Raw genomic sequence first — 15,850 nt, forward strand, 5'->3', positions numbered from 1 at the left:
AAGCGCCTGTGGCAGCCGGAGGGCCTGTGCTGTTGGAGCAGTGGTGTGGATGGGGGCGAGCACCTACAGCAGAGTACCGGTCCTGTGTCTCTCCGGGAAAGGGTGTTGGTAGGATTGGCTGCGGCAAGAGGCCGTGATACATGCGCGAGTGGTGGAAGAAGCAAAAGACGGCAGCTCGAGGTGAGATTCGCGCTCAGCGGGGGTCGTGTGGCGCCGGACCCGGTTGAGATGACGCTGGGCCAGTCCTGCGCCTCTCTCGAGACAGCTCGAGCTTACTGACGGAGCTAAAGATGTCCAATCAAAGCAGCTCGCGGGAGGAGCAGCAGCAGGTGGTTGTGGCTGATTTAGAGGATACAGAGGATAGAGAGGAATAGAAGCGGAATCACGAACCAAATAGAGGCAGAAAAGGCGACAGATCCGGCCGCATGCGGTGGCTGGCGCTGGAGCTGGAGCTGGCCTTGATATTTATAAGCTGCTCCTTTGCGCGGGCGCTGAGGGGAAACGCGATGCTGCCGCTGTGCGACTGTGATGCTGCAGCTCGAGAGAGGGAAGAACGGAAGAAAAGAAGAAGAAGAAGAATACGAGCAGAAAACCGGGGGAATCAAAGAGGACTGCGATTTGCGATTCCGGCGCCTCTCACTGGAAGTTTGATGGTGATGGGATCAAGATAGTACTCGTACATGTACCGCTTTCTACCTAGCGGTCTTAGACATGCAGTTCCAGGAATATCTTAGCCCACAGCCCTGCTGCTGGCGCCATTGTTGAGGCTCCATCAGGGCCATGGATGCGGCCAAGTAGCACCAAGTACCCCGCGATTGGCTCCGTCCTTGGCTGGATTCAGCCTGTTGGTGTTGCCGTAGGGCAGACGGCGCACGAGGATCGTCGTGATGCTGGAGGGCCGCGCTTGATATTCGACAACTACATAGATATAACACAGATGATCTTCTCTAACAAAAAACTATCATGTACCATTGCATAGTAGTTGGTGTTGACTCTGGACTGCTTCGACTTTCCCCGTGCCTGCTGCTTCCACGCGCTTCGCACATCTCCGGCTTATTCGCAGCACCGCAAATGGACCTGTAATAATACCATCATCACCCGCGCCTGTCATTCGTCGGCCCCCATCCGGCTGCATCGCCGTTCTTGCATCTCGTCCCCTTGCGACGGTCTGACCACAGCGACAGGGGAGAGTACATACATACGTAGCAAGGCGTTCTTTCAAGCATCTCCATAATGGGAGCAGGAGAGAGAGCTCCGGGGCGGGACTTGGATGTGCATGTCTACTCGTATCTGCAAAGAATTTCATCCTCACCATAGAAGCGACATCCACTGCCCGAGCAGACCAACAAGCGGCAGCTCTATTCAACCCTATTCAACCGCTGAAGAATCCGTGGCTTCGGCATCAGACATGCTCGTATCCAACACCGCATTGTTTCCAAAGTCACAGGCAGGGGTCCCCAGCTGTGCCGCTCCAGCGGCTCGAATCAGATATGTATTCTACAGCCGCAGTCAGCCTCGTTCGATCCAACAAACACCCAGAGAAATAGTAATGAGGCGCCAAATCCCAGTCACCGCTGATTACATGTCCTCACTGCCATCACCATTCTTCTCCTATTTTCTTCCTCTCTTCCATCTGACAAGCCGCAACAGGCGAGATTCGGGCCACATATCACATTCGCACAATGTAACCCTTCCACCGAATTCCGTGGTGGAGTGACATCGACAATCGACGGGTCCCGCTCGATGCCCAATCTGGCTTAGCCCGCGTTGAGCTCCAACAGCACGTCTGAAGCTTCCGTGATCGAGTCGACTTTTCGAATCGAGTTTCAACCCGACAAACAACAGCGCAGATATCGCACATAGAGACAAGCAGACCCTGCCACACGGCAGCACAACTCGCACAATGTCTGTCACGCTCCACACGACCCTGGGCGACATCAAAATCGAAGTCTTTTGCGAGAGCGTCCCCAAGACGGCCGAGGTTCGTCCACTCTACCGAGTCCTGATATCAAACAGCCTCTGACAAGCTCAACAGAACTTCCTCGCCCTCTGCGCCTCCGGCTACTACGACCAGTCGCCCTTCCACCGCCTGATCCCCAAGTTCATGGTGCAGACGGGAGCTCCCGCCAATCCGACGGCCGAGAACCCGAAGGGCGGCCAGTCCATATGGGGCGCCCCTTTTGAGGACGAGATTCGACCCGCCCTGAGGCACAGCGGCAGGGGCATCGTCTCCATGGCCAACAAAGGGCCCGGCACCAATGGCTCGCAGTTCTTCATCACCTTTGACAAGGCGCCCCATCTCGACGGCCTCAACACCGTCTTTGGCAAGGTCATTGGCGACGAGGGACTGGTGACGCTCGCCAAGATGGAGGCCGTCGAGGTCGACAAGAAGAGTCGTCCCAAGGAGCCTTTCCGCATAGAAAAGGTGACTATTCACGCGAATCCGCTTGCTGGATAGGTCATTGCGTCCATATCGCAGAGGACGAATAAGAAGCATACCAATGTTGCACAAGCAAAGCGTTTGCTGCCAGGCCCTCGAGTACAGATCGCCCGATACCGGCGTCTCTTCATGGACGACATTTATCAGCTATTCTACTTGCCGATATCAAATTCTAGCGGCCATGTGTGGCTACGGCTCAAGTTGAAGCTCCGAGTTTATGAGGACGAGCCGCGTCCTTTGTGGTCGACTATCGATGACCTTCGAAGACCCGAGGAAGCTCTCTAGACTTGAGAGCAAAGGTCGCTCCAATCGCGAGCAAAGTCCGAGTATGCAGCGACTGTGTCCAGATATAGAGACTTGATGTTGGAAGAACGATCAATTCGACTCCCCAGGCCGTTGAGATCTGATCCACCGCCAACTGGCGTGCTAGCGTGGCCCTATCCTGTGGACAGAACTCATGTAGGATGGAGGCTCAATATGCCTCCCCAAGAAAATCAAAATTTGTCGCATCAAAAAAGGAGATGCGTGTCAAATGAAGCCAGGTCGCTCATACTGCCGGAGATTGGCGCATGTATCATGACCATGAGGAGATACTGGTAATATTCAGAGACCAATGTTGAACCAATGGAAAAGCTTGCAGGTCACAACAGACTTTGAAGCGATTGCATATCCCCTTCTGCTTTCTGTTTGCTACGTCCCTCTTTCTGCTCGACATCGTATGGGGCCTTGGACGGCTACCTGCTTCCGAGTACGTGATGATGACTCTGTCCAGGCGAGTCATACTGTGTGATGTGCCAAGCTATAAATTCAATATGCCTGTTCTATAACTTGAACCAGTTGGCAATACATGTCACTTCAGGGTGTTCATACTAATGTCTTGCTCCTAGAGTTACTCCAGCGAGCTTGGACTCGGCTTCTATTATCTGCTCTCATCAAGAGCTGGCTGCATCCGCTGACGCTCTGACGTGGCCTGTCACGAAGGCGATCAATGGCTACTTGCAGCAGCAGATTCACTCTCACCCACCATGTCGTGTCCCGAACCAAGCCACGTCGTCTTGCTGCCTTCTGTATGAAGCCGTAGAAGCCCAGTCACCGGCAAATTGGCTGTTGGCAGGCCTATCCCTCCTTATAGCCCTGTCATCTCCTGTCTTCGATACCCCGTTTTCTTCCACTCTCTCTACGCCAAGCTCATGGGTATGGCTCGCAAGTTGATGTGTCCCCGTCTATAGAGACACAGCTCGCCGCGGCGTGAGTCTGTCTATGACAGTCACGCTGACTTCCCCTACATGGGCGGTCTTTATAGGCTTCAGTGCATTGGAAGATCCTCGCTGCCTTCTTCCCATGCAGTCTGAAGCAACTCATCTGCTGTCAACACGCCGGGACACGCACACAAGGTGACCTAATTGCCAAACCAAGAGGAATTAAACTCACAACATGGCGTCCAAATATCGGTTTCGACAGGACATTGTCGATCAAGTCATCAATATGGAAGAGCTGCAAGAGAGGTTAAACATGATTACTGTGAGTGGGATGCATATACCAGGTGTGATCCTGATTTTTGACTTCTTTATCAAGACGATGATGATAGGCCGACACAAACACCGATCATCGACAGACATCAAGGGGTGGGGGGGAAGGGCATTTACTGTGAGATTGTGAATTGAGACGAGTATTGTTCTCTCCTGTACTAATCAGCAAAGTAGACAGACAGGCCCATTATACAAATGTCAAAAGGCCACGTCCTTTTACAAACTTCATCGTGCTCTGTTGAGCCCAACAAGGTAAGTCATCCCCCTGTCTGCCTCTGCCTTTCCCTATTCTAAGGAAGACCTATAGCGCCCTCGTTCCACGGCAATTCAGCAGATGAGATCCAACCTGAGCTTGTTGGGCGGAGAGAAGGAGATGGGGATTGCCCTTTGCATGCCTATACAGTCCATCAACCAATGCGGTTATCTTTGCCAAGGAATGACGGCCTATCAACCCCAAGACCTGGAACGAGGATCAACAATGAAATTATATCCTCATGGGCGATTAGAAGATGCGCGGAGATTATCCGCATTCGTGTGCAGAAGAAGAGGCTCGGCTGCACAGCATGGGATCAGAGTAGGGGGAGTTCCAGCACCCGCGTCTCCTTGAGATCCCCCTCCGGAAGACACTGACAGACTCTGGCGTTCGGCATCAACTGAACACTATCGGCGTCAAGTTGCATGCGCTATCATGACGTTACTTCAACCATATTCACTAGGACTGACGGCACGGCCTACACAAAGCACAATGGACTGCATCGTGAAGAGAAATAATAGCGGGAGCCTAACAGGCGTTCACCAACCAAAAGGACTGGGAAGGGATAGTCCTCCCTTCACATGCAGAATACCCTGCCCAGTATTGCTCCTGCTTTTTACGACATTTACGGGATTCAAGTGCAGTTGACCCGACATCATTGTGAGACCTCACGACAACGCGCCCCGACTCAGGGGTGGCAGCAAGCTTCCCATTTAGGCAAATTTGCCATTGCCGTATCGAACTCGAGGGAGAAGCCGCACATTGTTGCCCATCACTTTTACTATTGTTTCATCCCTTTCCTGCAACAAAGTTCTTCTTCCGCTCTTGAGCATCATTGGAGAGCAGTCTATCGAGCAGTGGACAGACGGCTAGAGCCTTTAACGCTGTCTATAAGAACGGTGGGCGCTGGCTGGAAGAAATGCGCCGGGCCTTCGAACAGTAATGGGCATACATTCTGGGAGAGCGATCACGCCAGTGATGAAGTTCAAGGCTCTCACACACGAACAATCTGAAGCTGCGGTCGACGATTGGATTGCGCCTATCATTGCGGGCGGGGAAGTAGCTCCTTTGCTTCTGTATCCTGGCGGTCCATGATACGTTGCCTGGCTGAAGCTCCATCTCTGGCCCATCATTTTACCGGAAGGTTCATCATAGACGTCACAATTCACTGGCAGCTAGCTGGTCAGTGGGGGAAGATTCTGAAAGGAGACCGATCCCTCCAGAAGAGCATGACCCTTGGGACTCAATGAACGACTCATCAGGTCGCGTATCACACGAAGAGCTGCCGACGGCCTTTGCGTTCATGAGTTCGTGAGAAAGGAGATGCCGCGTCACAAAGGCGTACTATAAGCTATCATACCTAATGGCAAGCTTCTTCATCACATTAACATCTCCTAAGAAATGGACCGATGGCCAGGTCTGGACGCAATCTCCAGGATGGAGCACACTCTTGGGAATAGAATCAGAGCATCTACTCCGGCCACCTCGCTTGCTTACATACCGGGACTCAGCCATCCCAGGTGCCGCAATTCGATGCACCAAGGAACGTTTAGAGCTGGTGGCCGCCGGTTAGGAGCCAGGCACCAAACTAACACTCAACCATATCGTTAAACCGGCAGTGAACCCCAGAGGAATCTCAATCCGAAACTTCTCGGAACATGAGACTACCCCGGTAAAGGGACCACCTGGCCCGTCTCGCCAGGACCCAGAGGACGCATCGCAACCGTCGACGCCGACGAGGGCGTCTTTTCCACCGGCTAGTCAGCCACTGTCGAGCCACACAAAGGACAACCAAAACAGGCATTCAGAGCGCCTGAGAAAAAACCGCAAGTCTACATTCTTTCAGGACCACAGCACCACGGATTGTATCGCATTAGAACTTCGTTAGCAATAAACCTGAACAAGACCGACCGAAAGCTTCCTGGTGCAACCCCCGAGTCCCTCAGCACAGATCACATTACCGAAGTGATCTCAGGAGATGATGATTCCATCACCTCTGCCTTGGCCCATCACACGCCAGGTGCGCATCATGCTGTTCCTCTAGCACTCGCCTGTCTTTACTAGCTATTGTGCCAAACCCGTGAACCATGCAGTACTAACCAACTCTTGTCGATTTATCCAGACTATGAACATCATGAAAATCACGTTCGAAACTCGAATCAAAGTGCAGTCTCGGCCATGACAATCGTTAGACGGATGACGGTGAACCAGGTCCTAAGCCGTGGCTGAGACACCAATCATCTACGCAAGTGTGACAAGGAGAGGCTCGACTGGGCGGGCAGGACGTAAAGCTTACAATCTAGAAAAAGTTTGCCCACTCAAATTGTTCTCGTTTGAGCTGCACAACGAACAAGCCGGAAATTAACAAGCAAAGCAAAAGAGTTCTGGACTATATTATTTAGATGCTACCATTTAGACACTCTAAAAGCAAAATGAAACAAATTCTACGCAGAATCCCAGCTCATCTCTATCAACAAGACCCCCCCTTTATCCCATCCTGACTTACCTCAAGCCCCTTGAACCCCAAATCAAATCATATGCACCCCCCATTCGAAAACCTGCGGCTCCCTCGTCGTATACCACCACCTCATCGCCCTCGGCGTATCCTCAAACTCGACAAACAAAACATCCTCCCAGTTCCTCTCCTCAATCCTCTCCAACGCCTCCTTCACACGACCACCACCACCACCACCACCGTCCCTCAGCGACCCATGTCCCACCTTGAACTTACCCTCTTCCTGCTTGACACGCATAAACGTAGCCTTCTGATCATCCGTAAAGAACGGAAACAAGGCTTCGTCATCAGCCGACAGACCGCAGACTATATCATCCCGCAGATTAGCCCATTCTCGAGAGGACGTGCGATACGTTCCTGGATCTGCTTGTGGGGAGGATGAGTTTGGTCGGAGGGGGGGGAGGGTGGGAGGTGTTGCTTTGGGGGTTGGGGGATTGTTGGGTGTTGTGCGGAATATGCTTCGAAAGGTGGAGAGGTAGCGCTCCTTTGTCTTGTAGAGATAGCTTCCTTCGAGTTTTTGAAGGGTCATGTTACGATGGTGCTGGATTTCTGCTGCTTCCGGGGTGAGAGCGGCGGAAGAAGAGGGAGTGCCGAAAGGGGGTGGCGGGGGAGGAGGAGGACGAATAGCGGCCTTGTCACCAGCGCTCTCAGCCAAGGACTGTCGTTTGGACTTCAGTTTCAGAGGTGCAGGTCTCAGCTTCTGCTCCTCCGTCGACGGACTATGCATCGACGAAGAACTCGCTGTCGTGCTGCTGTCATTGCGTTTCGTCAGGAAGAGAAGACGGGGTATGAGATACATGAGTCTATTCGAAGACATAGCCGAAACAGCTTGCGAAGCGAAACTCGCTCGAGCATCTGCCCTCTCCGTATGAACCGAAGACGAAGAAAACGACCACCGGCTCTTCATACCTCGATCTTCTTCTTCTTCTTCTTCCTCCTCCTCCTCCTCAACAACATCGTCGCCCACATCGCTATCGACATCATCGTAAAACGTCCCACAGTTGGCACCAGCCAAAAGCCTCAACCTACCAACCTCATCCTCACCACTTCTTCCTTCAAAACCAGAATAGCAAGAAGAAGAAGAAGAAGAAGAATAAAAGCTCATCGTATCATGCGGATCCCGAGCATCAAGCCCAAACGCCTGCCGCCACATGAGCCTATCCCGGAACTGGATCCGAAACTCTTCGTATTCCCACCAGCTGCTCGCCCCTCGCTGGATCTTGAGCGGGAAGCATATCCTCAGCGTCGGCTTCTTCTTCTCCTTCTTCTCCTTCTTAGAGGGGGGAGAGGAAGGAACAGGGGCGCGAAAGGGCGTAGAAGAAGGTGACAGGAAGGGGAGGATGGTGGCAAAGTTTCCGAGAGGCATCTTTTAGGGCTCTCTGGGAGAATGAGAGGACGTTTGGTCTGTGGTGTTTGGGGAAAGGGGGGGAAAGGGGAGGGATGTGGAGGTTGTATGGTGTTAATAAAGCCGTCAGGGGGAAGAGGCATGGTGATGGAGAATGTGTAGTGGTGGTGAAGGGGAGAACAGCTTTGGGATATGGATATGGCATGATGGAAACAAAGGTTCGCTGAATAGCTGCAACACTGCTGTCGTATTGCGTTTGTCGTGAACAGTACTATTGTGCGCAGTCAGCGCCCCAGTCAGAACATTCATTTATTCACACGCATGAGTTCAAAACTGTTCTATAAGAGCTCACTTCACGGCTACCATTGGGGACAAAGAAAGCAAAAAAATAAGAAAGGGTTATTTCTGTCTCAAACCATTCTCCGGGTCATCAACTTGGAGTATCTAATGGATTTTCATACTAGATTGGGGGAATTGTACGTTATGTACTATGAATTGCCATCACCAGTGATAGCTAAAAGGGGGACACCCTGAACAAATCCCAAAAACTCCTTTCCCATAGTTGGCCCCTTTCCACCCTCCTCTCGCACTTCACAAGGTGGGCAATAAATGCTTTTGTAGCAATAACGAGTATCCTGCGTACTCTGCTGGTTTATGTTGTGGAAGCTTGTGTGATGAAAGGGGGGTATTTTTCTTTGGTGTAGTCCTGTTCAACGCGTTGGCCTTTGCGTTGTTCAGCTACGCTTTTCGCTTTGGTGAATTTTTCGGCATGCCTCTGTAAACAGAGTAAGTTTCCCCATGTTCCAAGATCGATGGATCTGAAGCGTAAAGAAACTGTGACCAACCTCTCCTGTTATCGATGCTCGAAGGGGGGATGAGCAGAGCGCCTGCTTTTCTACGCCTGACTTTTCAGAAACCAGTGCCGATGAACGCCTACACGCCAAGTCGTGGGTGATCAAAGCAACAAGATTGGAGGCAGAGCCAGCCACCCATCTGTTCTGTACTCCCTCAACTTGGTCGTAAACGACAGCCTCATCAACCTATCCGTCGTCTCTTGTTGCCATGACTGGGGCTGTCGTTCAGTCCAAAACCATCTCGGGGAATCTCTTCAGTCCCCGTAGGGCTGGGAGTGTGATTGTTGATTCCATTGGCGAGCCCACCGTTGACTCCGCTGTTGATTCCCCCGTTGATCCCGTTGTTGAGTGCCTCCGCGTCAAGGTTAAAGTTGAAATCGGTCCCGTCTCCAAAGTGAGCGTCGTTCAGAAAAGCGCTACTATCAAAGAACTGGTCGAGATCGACATTCGGAGGGTCAAAGTAGGCTTCGTTGCCGTCATCCAGGCCGGGGATCTGACCAGACGGGCTCAAAGGCCCCAGGATGCCGCTCAGTTCGTGAATCTTTGCATCCTGCTCGCTCTGCAGGCGCTTCAGTTGCTCGAGCTCGCTCTGGTTCGAACTGATGTGTTGCAGAGAGGGCGCAGGCATGGTCGGTGACCGCATGATCGGCGAGAGTGATGGCGGTGCTGCGGTTGCGCCCTCTTGTGCTGGAGAGGGCATGGCCGAGGAGGCAGCCGTGGAGGGCACATGCGTTAGAGGATCGGTTACAGCGGGTGTAGCTGGCATCGGCGGCGACGTCGTCTGGGCTGCTATGAGGTTGACTAGCGTGCTTCTTTGGTCGTTACTCAACGTGCTGGGGGCGTTGTTGACGATCTCGGCGGCTTCCGGCAGATCGAGGCCTGCCGAACTGCTTGCATTGTGGTCGTTGATAATCTTCATCATCCGCTCGTGCGGGTTGGCCTCGAGTTCCTGCCTCAGGGTCGTGTCCGACGGAGACGTGTCGAGAAGCTCAGTGACGTGTCCCATCTCAGGGTGAGCAGCAGCACCAACAGGGTGGTAGACGGAGCTGCTGGTCGACGGCGTCCGGCTGGGCGGGGCCATGTGCTGGCCGGCTTGGGGAATCGGCGGAAGCAGCTTTTGGGATTTCCTGGCGCCGGCGTCGCCTTGCCCGTGGAAGAAGTCGCCCAGGTCCACCACACTGCCCTGGTGCTGCGGCTGCTGGTTCTGATTCGCCATCAAGCTGGAGATGATGTCCGTGACGTTCTGCGAAGCCCCCTGATCCTCCAGCGTCTTTCGGAAGACGTTGGCCAGGAAGTTGAGAATGGCGTTGATTGAGTTTTGGTGTCGGTCGTGCTGGCTCTGGAACATGAGGGCCTGGTTGTACAAGTCGTTGTTGTTCCGCTGCAGGCGGTTGATGGCGCCGAGGATGAGCTTCTGCTGCTCTCGCACTTTCTGCAGCTCCTCCTTGATCAGGGCCATCTCCTTCTTGGGCAGAGGCGGCGCTTCTGTTCCTGCGACGGCGGGGAGGGAGCGGCCCGTCGTACTGGTCACCGGCGCTCCCGGGTGGCTCGCAATCTCTTCATGGGCGCCATCCTCCTCGCTGTCGCCATCGGCATCCTGGCCCTTGTTCCCCTTTTTGGACTTGCCGCCGCTCTTGGGCTTGTTGATCAGCCACAGGAGGTTCGGATGTCCTCGCCGGAAGTACGGATTCGAATACTCGCTCGGGCTCTTGTTCTTGCGCTCGCTCGCGCGCATCGAGTTGTCAGAGAGCCCCACGCACTTGTGAAAGCCGTACATGTTGAGTTGCCGAACAAAGGAGGCGTAGTTGTTGTGTTTGAAGAGTTCCGGAATCAACGTCTTGGCGAATTCATCCTCGTCCAGCACAATGAAAGAATCGCCCTTTTCCGACCACCGAATCAAGTCTTCGTTCTTTCGCTCCTCCAGGAAGCTGGTTGTAACGGTTAGCTTTGACACTGAAACACGGATTTAAGACGAGTACTTGCCTGCTCAGCTTTTGCACAAATGGCGGTATCTGTTTCCTCTTCGCTTGAGCTTCCCTCTTGGCCTTCTGGGCCATTTCTTCCAACACCTCGATGCTATCCTGCCCGACCGCGCCGTCCGTCGCGTTCTGGGGGACGAGGAGACCATCGTCCCCAAAGCCAGACCACCGGTCCGCGGAGGCATCGTACGCTGCTCTGAGATTCGTGGGAACCAAGGCGCGGTTCATCTGTCGGCGGGCGAGGGAGGTCGAGGGCGTGCTGACGGCGGGAGGGAAGGCCGGCGGTGCTTGCGCGAGCCCGTAGGGATTCTCACCGTGCACAGCGGCGGCAGCGCCGAAGTAGTCGGTGGCATCGGGAACACCGCCAATGCCGCCCCACGGCATCGCAGGATTCGCAACGGCGACAGGCTCGGCTTCGTACGGTTGCTGCATGTTGCGTTGGATGGGCACGATGGGTGACGACCCGGGGGCAGCTCGCTTCCGCGAGTTTGGGGCGGACATGGAGGGAGGGTTATATACGACCGCGAAAGCTGACGTTGGTTATCGTTGGAGATGTGGTGTGCTACGAGTGGCGCGAAGGGAGACAAAGCCCCGTCAAGAGCGGAAGCAGCTCCGGCCGCGGTATTGGGATTTGGGAGGGGGGTGGGTGATGCCTTAGCGCAGCGCCGCGGCCCAAGGGCAGGATGGGCAGCCTGCGGTCTTCGAGTTGTTCGGCCGATATGCTGCGTTCAGAGACAGCAGATAGCAGGACAGGGTTTGATAGGGAGCGAGAAGGACGGAGCGCAGGCCGTTGGCGCCTGGGACTTGTGGTATCGAGGGAGACAACGGCAGCAGGTGGGTCGACGAGATCGAGATCGAGACGGAACAACCCCGTGCTTCTCCAGGCGTCAACGAGAGTGAGCAGCACGAACTGGTGGATCGCCCGGGCACGCTGGGAGCCAAAAAGGGCCAGCAGCAACGGTCGCTGGACGCGGAAAGGTGTGATATCGCGCGGCGCGACAGGAGCAATTCGTCCGAAATGTGGCTTTGTTGGCAGCGAGGCGGGCTGGGCGGCAACCCGAGCTCTGGGCCTGGGAATAAAAAAAAATGCGGCGCGACCTCGTTAGGTTTCAGCCGAGCGCTGCGACTGCGTCTCGACAACGGGTTGGTGGAGATGGCTCCGGCGCAGGTGATTCGTCAATCGGGGCGCGGCGAGGATGAGCTTAGGCGAGCTCAGAGTCTGCAGGAATGGCCTGATCTTTTGCTCGAGCGGGCGAAGGTTCGCAAAGTCGTTGACGGAAGGTTGACGATTGCGAAACGAAAATGCTTTGACTATCGTATCGAAAATAGCGTTGCGAGTCAGAGCCTATTTGCATGTCATCGTTATCCGCCAATCAGCGCCGCGGACGATAACCTGTGCAGTCAGCCTAGGCGGGTGGCACGTGACGATAAGACGGCCCCAGTAGCCGTAGCACCTCAGCAACCAACGACTCAGCTTCGGAGGAACTAAACAAAGAACAGAGTCGAGACCGAAGCCCAGCTGAGCTCGAAGAACACACAGAAACATCGCCAGGCGAAGGCGCCGTCACGTCATGCGCCGTTGCAGGATCTGCTCCCCTCCTCCTTCTGATCTGTAGCCTCCACACGGAGCATCTGAGCTGTCAACTCGTCAACCGCGGACTAGGGGACTGACTAATGCAAAGTCAATCTTTTGGGATGCACCAGCAGCCTCAAAACAGCACTGCACCAGCTACCCTACTTGGTGATGCTCTTCAACGGTCGTTTACTCACCCATTACTCAACGACTTGACTGAGGTGCCCCTGCAAAGCCCCCGAGATGGCGGCACTCAGCAACGGGAGGCGGCTTAGTCAAAGAATCGGACTTACATGACATTGCATGCAGCAGAGCCCACACCATCTGACCAGAACCCTTGCCAGCCTCGCCCAGTGAGGAGCCACGACAGCTTCCAGAGCGTCCCACCGCGAAATTAATGACAGCTCTCTGCTGTGGATCGAGATTTGGAAAAATGGAATGGCTTTGTTGTCTCAGCTGTTACCCCCCCTCCAGCTCTATGAATCTGCTGTAGATTATCAACAATACCACCTTCTCGTACTCGCAACCTCGGCTATACAGGAGGAGTCTGTCCGGACGTTGCAAAAAAAGAGGCTATACTCGTACGAGTAGTACGTAGATAGTGGTATGAGCCACCCTCCCGGATGCTTTGCATCACGATACTATGGTTGATGTAAGCCACTCCCCCACCCAGAGGGCAAAAAGGCAAAAAGCAATGTCCTCGGTGAGGCTCGAACTCACGACCTTCAGATGGCCCAAACTGCCGTTTGGATCATATGTTCAATATGAGACTGACGCGCTAGCCAACTGCGCCACGAAGACGTTGTTGAGAGCCATGGCGTCGGTAAGCCAGACTAGATAGCTTCCTCCCGTGCTTTGACGAAGCAATCCGTCAACGGAGTCGAGCATAACGTGTCGGCAACTTGACGCAAGGTAGTTGGAGAACGGCTGCTTCGTGTAACAAAGCTGTCGGGCTGGTTTTGCCTCCCGTGGGTTCAGGAGATTATAATATCGATTGCTCATATACATGCAAGGTAATATGATCCCTTCTATACCTCCTTACGAGTACGCATGATATAAACCAGGGGGAAAGGACCGACTACAATAATACCGCCCAGCATGCAATGCTCCGTACGCTACACCATGGATGAAATATCGACGCAAACAAGTCGTAATCGAGTTTCGCTGATAAAGATCATTTCGCCCCTCGGCCGGCCAGAGAGGCTGCCCGGGCCATCTGGGCGTTCCGTGCCTGGTCCCATGCCCTTCCCGACCCTCCAGCCCGAGCCTCTCGCTCCGCCCGCTTCTCCTCCTTGAGCGTCCGTGACTTCTCCCGCGGGTCGATGACGACTAGCTCCTCCTCGGCCTTCCTCCTGTTGCTCAGATCCTTGCCTAGCTTATCTGCAGCAAACGACAGCGCGTGTGACATCCAGCCTTCGTCATCACTTTCTTCCTTCTCCTGTTTATCCCACGAAGTGCAGCTCTGGCAATTGGCGATGAAGTGCAAGTCGCACAACTCTGCTTCATCTTCTTGAGGTGCTTTCTCTGCTTCGCTTGGTTCGTTGTTCACGGGGGCCTCAATGGTCACCTCCTTCGACGGCGGGGCTTTTTCCAGTTTCGCCTGGAAGGCTTTCAACATGCGGAGAGACGCTTGGTCTTCATTCGTCGTAGTGCTGTTTCCGCCAGGCCGCCTTTTCCTTCCCCGTATTGACGATTCGGGTATCATTTCCTCTAACGCTGTCTTTTTCTTCTTTTCCTTGACCGGTTCCTCGGAGTAAATCGTTCTCCTCATTGAGGCCTTGAGCGCTGCCAGTTCTTCGTTGGCCTTTTCTAGTGCGCTCTTTTCCTTGGTCGGTTCTGGCTCCGGTGATGACTCTGGCGACGGCTCTTTGCGCTTCTTGTGTACAGGTACATCTCTTTGCGCCTCCCTTTCTTGCGCACCGTCCATGGTGTCAGAAGCTGGTTCCTTTCCCTTATCGTTGGCAACCCGACCGTCGCTCTCCTTCTGCTCTGCGTCTTTGGGTTTTGTCGCCTTTGCCTTCGAGGACTTTTCTCGAGGCGCAGGGGCTTCCTCCTCCTCTCCCATGACGAGCCGTGTGTCAAACTTGGGCTTCTTAAACACAGGCACTTCCTCGTCGCCCTCTTCGTCGCCAAAGCTGAGCAGCTGCTTCCCGCCTTTCCGCTTCTTCTTCTTTTCCTTTTCCACCTTTGGTTTTGCCTGAGTTTGCGCCACCCTCGTCCGCTTCTTCATGTCCTCGAACGGGTTGACCAAGATTTCCACTCGTTCAATCTTGATCGGGTATAACGGTCGTTCGGTCGCTTCGTCGACTTCTGACTCGCCGATTTTGGCCAGGTTGTAGATTGTGTCGCCGGCGACTCTGCCAAACATTGTGTTCTTGCCATTGAGCTCCTCCGCCTTGTCCAGCGTAAAAAAGAACTGGCTGCCGTTGGAATCCGGCCTTCCCTCGTTGGCCATTGCCAAGATTCCGCGCCTGTTGATTCGGAGTCGCGAATGGAACTCGTCTTTGAAGTTGATGCCATTGGGCCCCGCGTTCTGTCCGTGTCTCTGGTCCATGGGCCAGGGATCCAGATCGCCGGAGAAGGCACCGCCATCGTATATCGACTCGCCGCCATTCCCCGTCCCTGTGGGATCGCCGCCCTGCACGATAAAGTTGGGGACGAGCCGGTGGAAGATGGTGCCGTCGTAGTAGCCGTCGAGGCAGTGCTGCAGAAAGTTGCGGCACGTCAGCGGTGTCTGCTTGGCGAAGAGCTCGACGTGGAGTTCGCCCAGCGTCGTGTGCAGGATCACCGAGCCCGTGGGCTGCGGCTCGAGGTTGTAAATGGACGACATGGCTGGCCTAGCTGTGCGTCATGGGGATCGGATCGTGAGGGCGTTGGCGCAAACTTGAAGGCGGCGAGTTGAGGCGCGCGGGCTGGAGCTTTTGAGCCTTGACGCTTTGACGCTCAAGGTACCGCGCCGGGCCCACCGTTATCGATAGCAGGGTTATGTGCATCATGTTCCAAGCTTCAAACTTGGAACCTGGCCCAGCCAGTGGCTGCAGCACGGGAGATGATTGTGTGCCACTCATTCATTGTTTGAGTCTCACCTTCAGATGTATGGCTTGTACTGCAAGTCTCATTACATTTTCTCCCTCTTATGATTGACCTCACCTTTCTTTGACATTGTTTTGCACACTGACTGACTCAACAAGTCTTCACACGTCGTCTCCTCTATGCGGGGCCTCGACTTACACGGCACCGGCGTCCTCCAAGCCATCGCGATCGAAACCTGCATCTCCGAGGCACAACCCTGGACGCCACGGCGCCAAAGGATCCATTTCCAAGTTTTCCAACTCCACGGTCCCTGCTTTCCAAGATCGTGA

The 15,850-nt window shown here is 54.3% G+C and overlaps 4 protein-coding genes and 1 non-coding gene across 5 annotated transcripts; 1 reads left to right on the top strand and 4 right to left on the bottom strand.

The window, feature by feature from the left end:
* Positions 1 to 1,903: 1,903 nt before the first annotated feature.
* On the top strand, positions 1,904 to 2,458 carry BBK36DRAFT_1125719 (cyclophilin-like protein; the record flags this gene model as incomplete). Its single annotated transcript, XM_024891308.1, has 2 exons — positions 1,904 to 1,981; positions 2,036 to 2,458. 2 exons carry the CDS (start codon positions 1,904 to 1,906, stop codon positions 2,456 to 2,458), a joined length of 501 nt encoding a protein of 166 aa, XP_024747216.1.
* Positions 2,459 to 6,750: 4,292 nt separating this feature from the next.
* On the bottom strand, positions 6,751 to 8,103 carry BBK36DRAFT_1161839 (hypothetical protein; the record flags this gene model as incomplete). Its single annotated transcript, XM_024894403.1, has 1 exon — positions 6,751 to 8,103. The coding sequence occupies one exon, from the start codon at positions 8,101 to 8,103 to the stop codon at positions 6,751 to 6,753; it is 1,353 nt and encodes a 450-aa protein (XP_024747217.1).
* Positions 8,104 to 9,117: 1,014 nt separating this feature from the next.
* Positions 9,118 to 11,416, bottom strand: BBK36DRAFT_1125594 (heat shock factor-type DNA-binding domain-containing protein; the record flags this gene model as incomplete). The annotated part of the gene is made up of 2 exons (XM_024891300.1): positions 9,118 to 10,864; positions 10,899 to 11,416. 2 exons carry the CDS (start codon positions 11,414 to 11,416, stop codon positions 9,118 to 9,120), a joined length of 2,265 nt encoding a protein of 754 aa, XP_024747218.1.
* Positions 11,417 to 13,183: 1,767 nt separating this feature from the next.
* On the bottom strand, positions 13,184 to 13,289 carry BBK36DRAFT_t153. The gene has a single exon. It is a non-coding gene; the product is annotated as a tRNA-Met (tRNA).
* Positions 13,290 to 13,484: 195 nt separating this feature from the next.
* Positions 13,485 to 15,473, bottom strand: BBK36DRAFT_1136228 (cyclophilin-like protein). The gene is made up of 3 exons (XM_024892914.1): positions 15,384 to 15,473; positions 13,663 to 15,325; positions 13,485 to 13,568 (listed from the first exon to the last, which is right to left on the bottom strand). Exon 2 carries the CDS (start codon positions 15,316 to 15,318, stop codon positions 13,663 to 13,665), a length of 1,656 nt encoding a protein of 551 aa, XP_024747219.1. The 5' UTR covers positions 15,319 to 15,325; positions 15,384 to 15,473; the 3' UTR covers positions 13,485 to 13,568.
* Between the last annotated feature and the right edge of the window lie 377 nt (positions 15,474 to 15,850).

This window comes from Trichoderma citrinoviride (assembly GCF_003025115.1).
Source record: "Trichoderma citrinoviride strain TUCIM 6016 unplaced genomic scaffold BBK36scaffold_12, whole genome shotgun sequence".
Lineage (NCBI taxonomy): Eukaryota > Fungi > Ascomycota > Sordariomycetes > Hypocreales > Hypocreaceae > Trichoderma > Trichoderma citrinoviride.

Bases quoted from the DNA above. Each gene is read 5' to 3' on its own strand.
- BBK36DRAFT_1136228 (XM_024892914.1), bottom strand. From the start codon at position 15,318: ATGTCGTCCATTTACAACCTCGAGCCGCAGCCCACGGGCTCGGTGATC.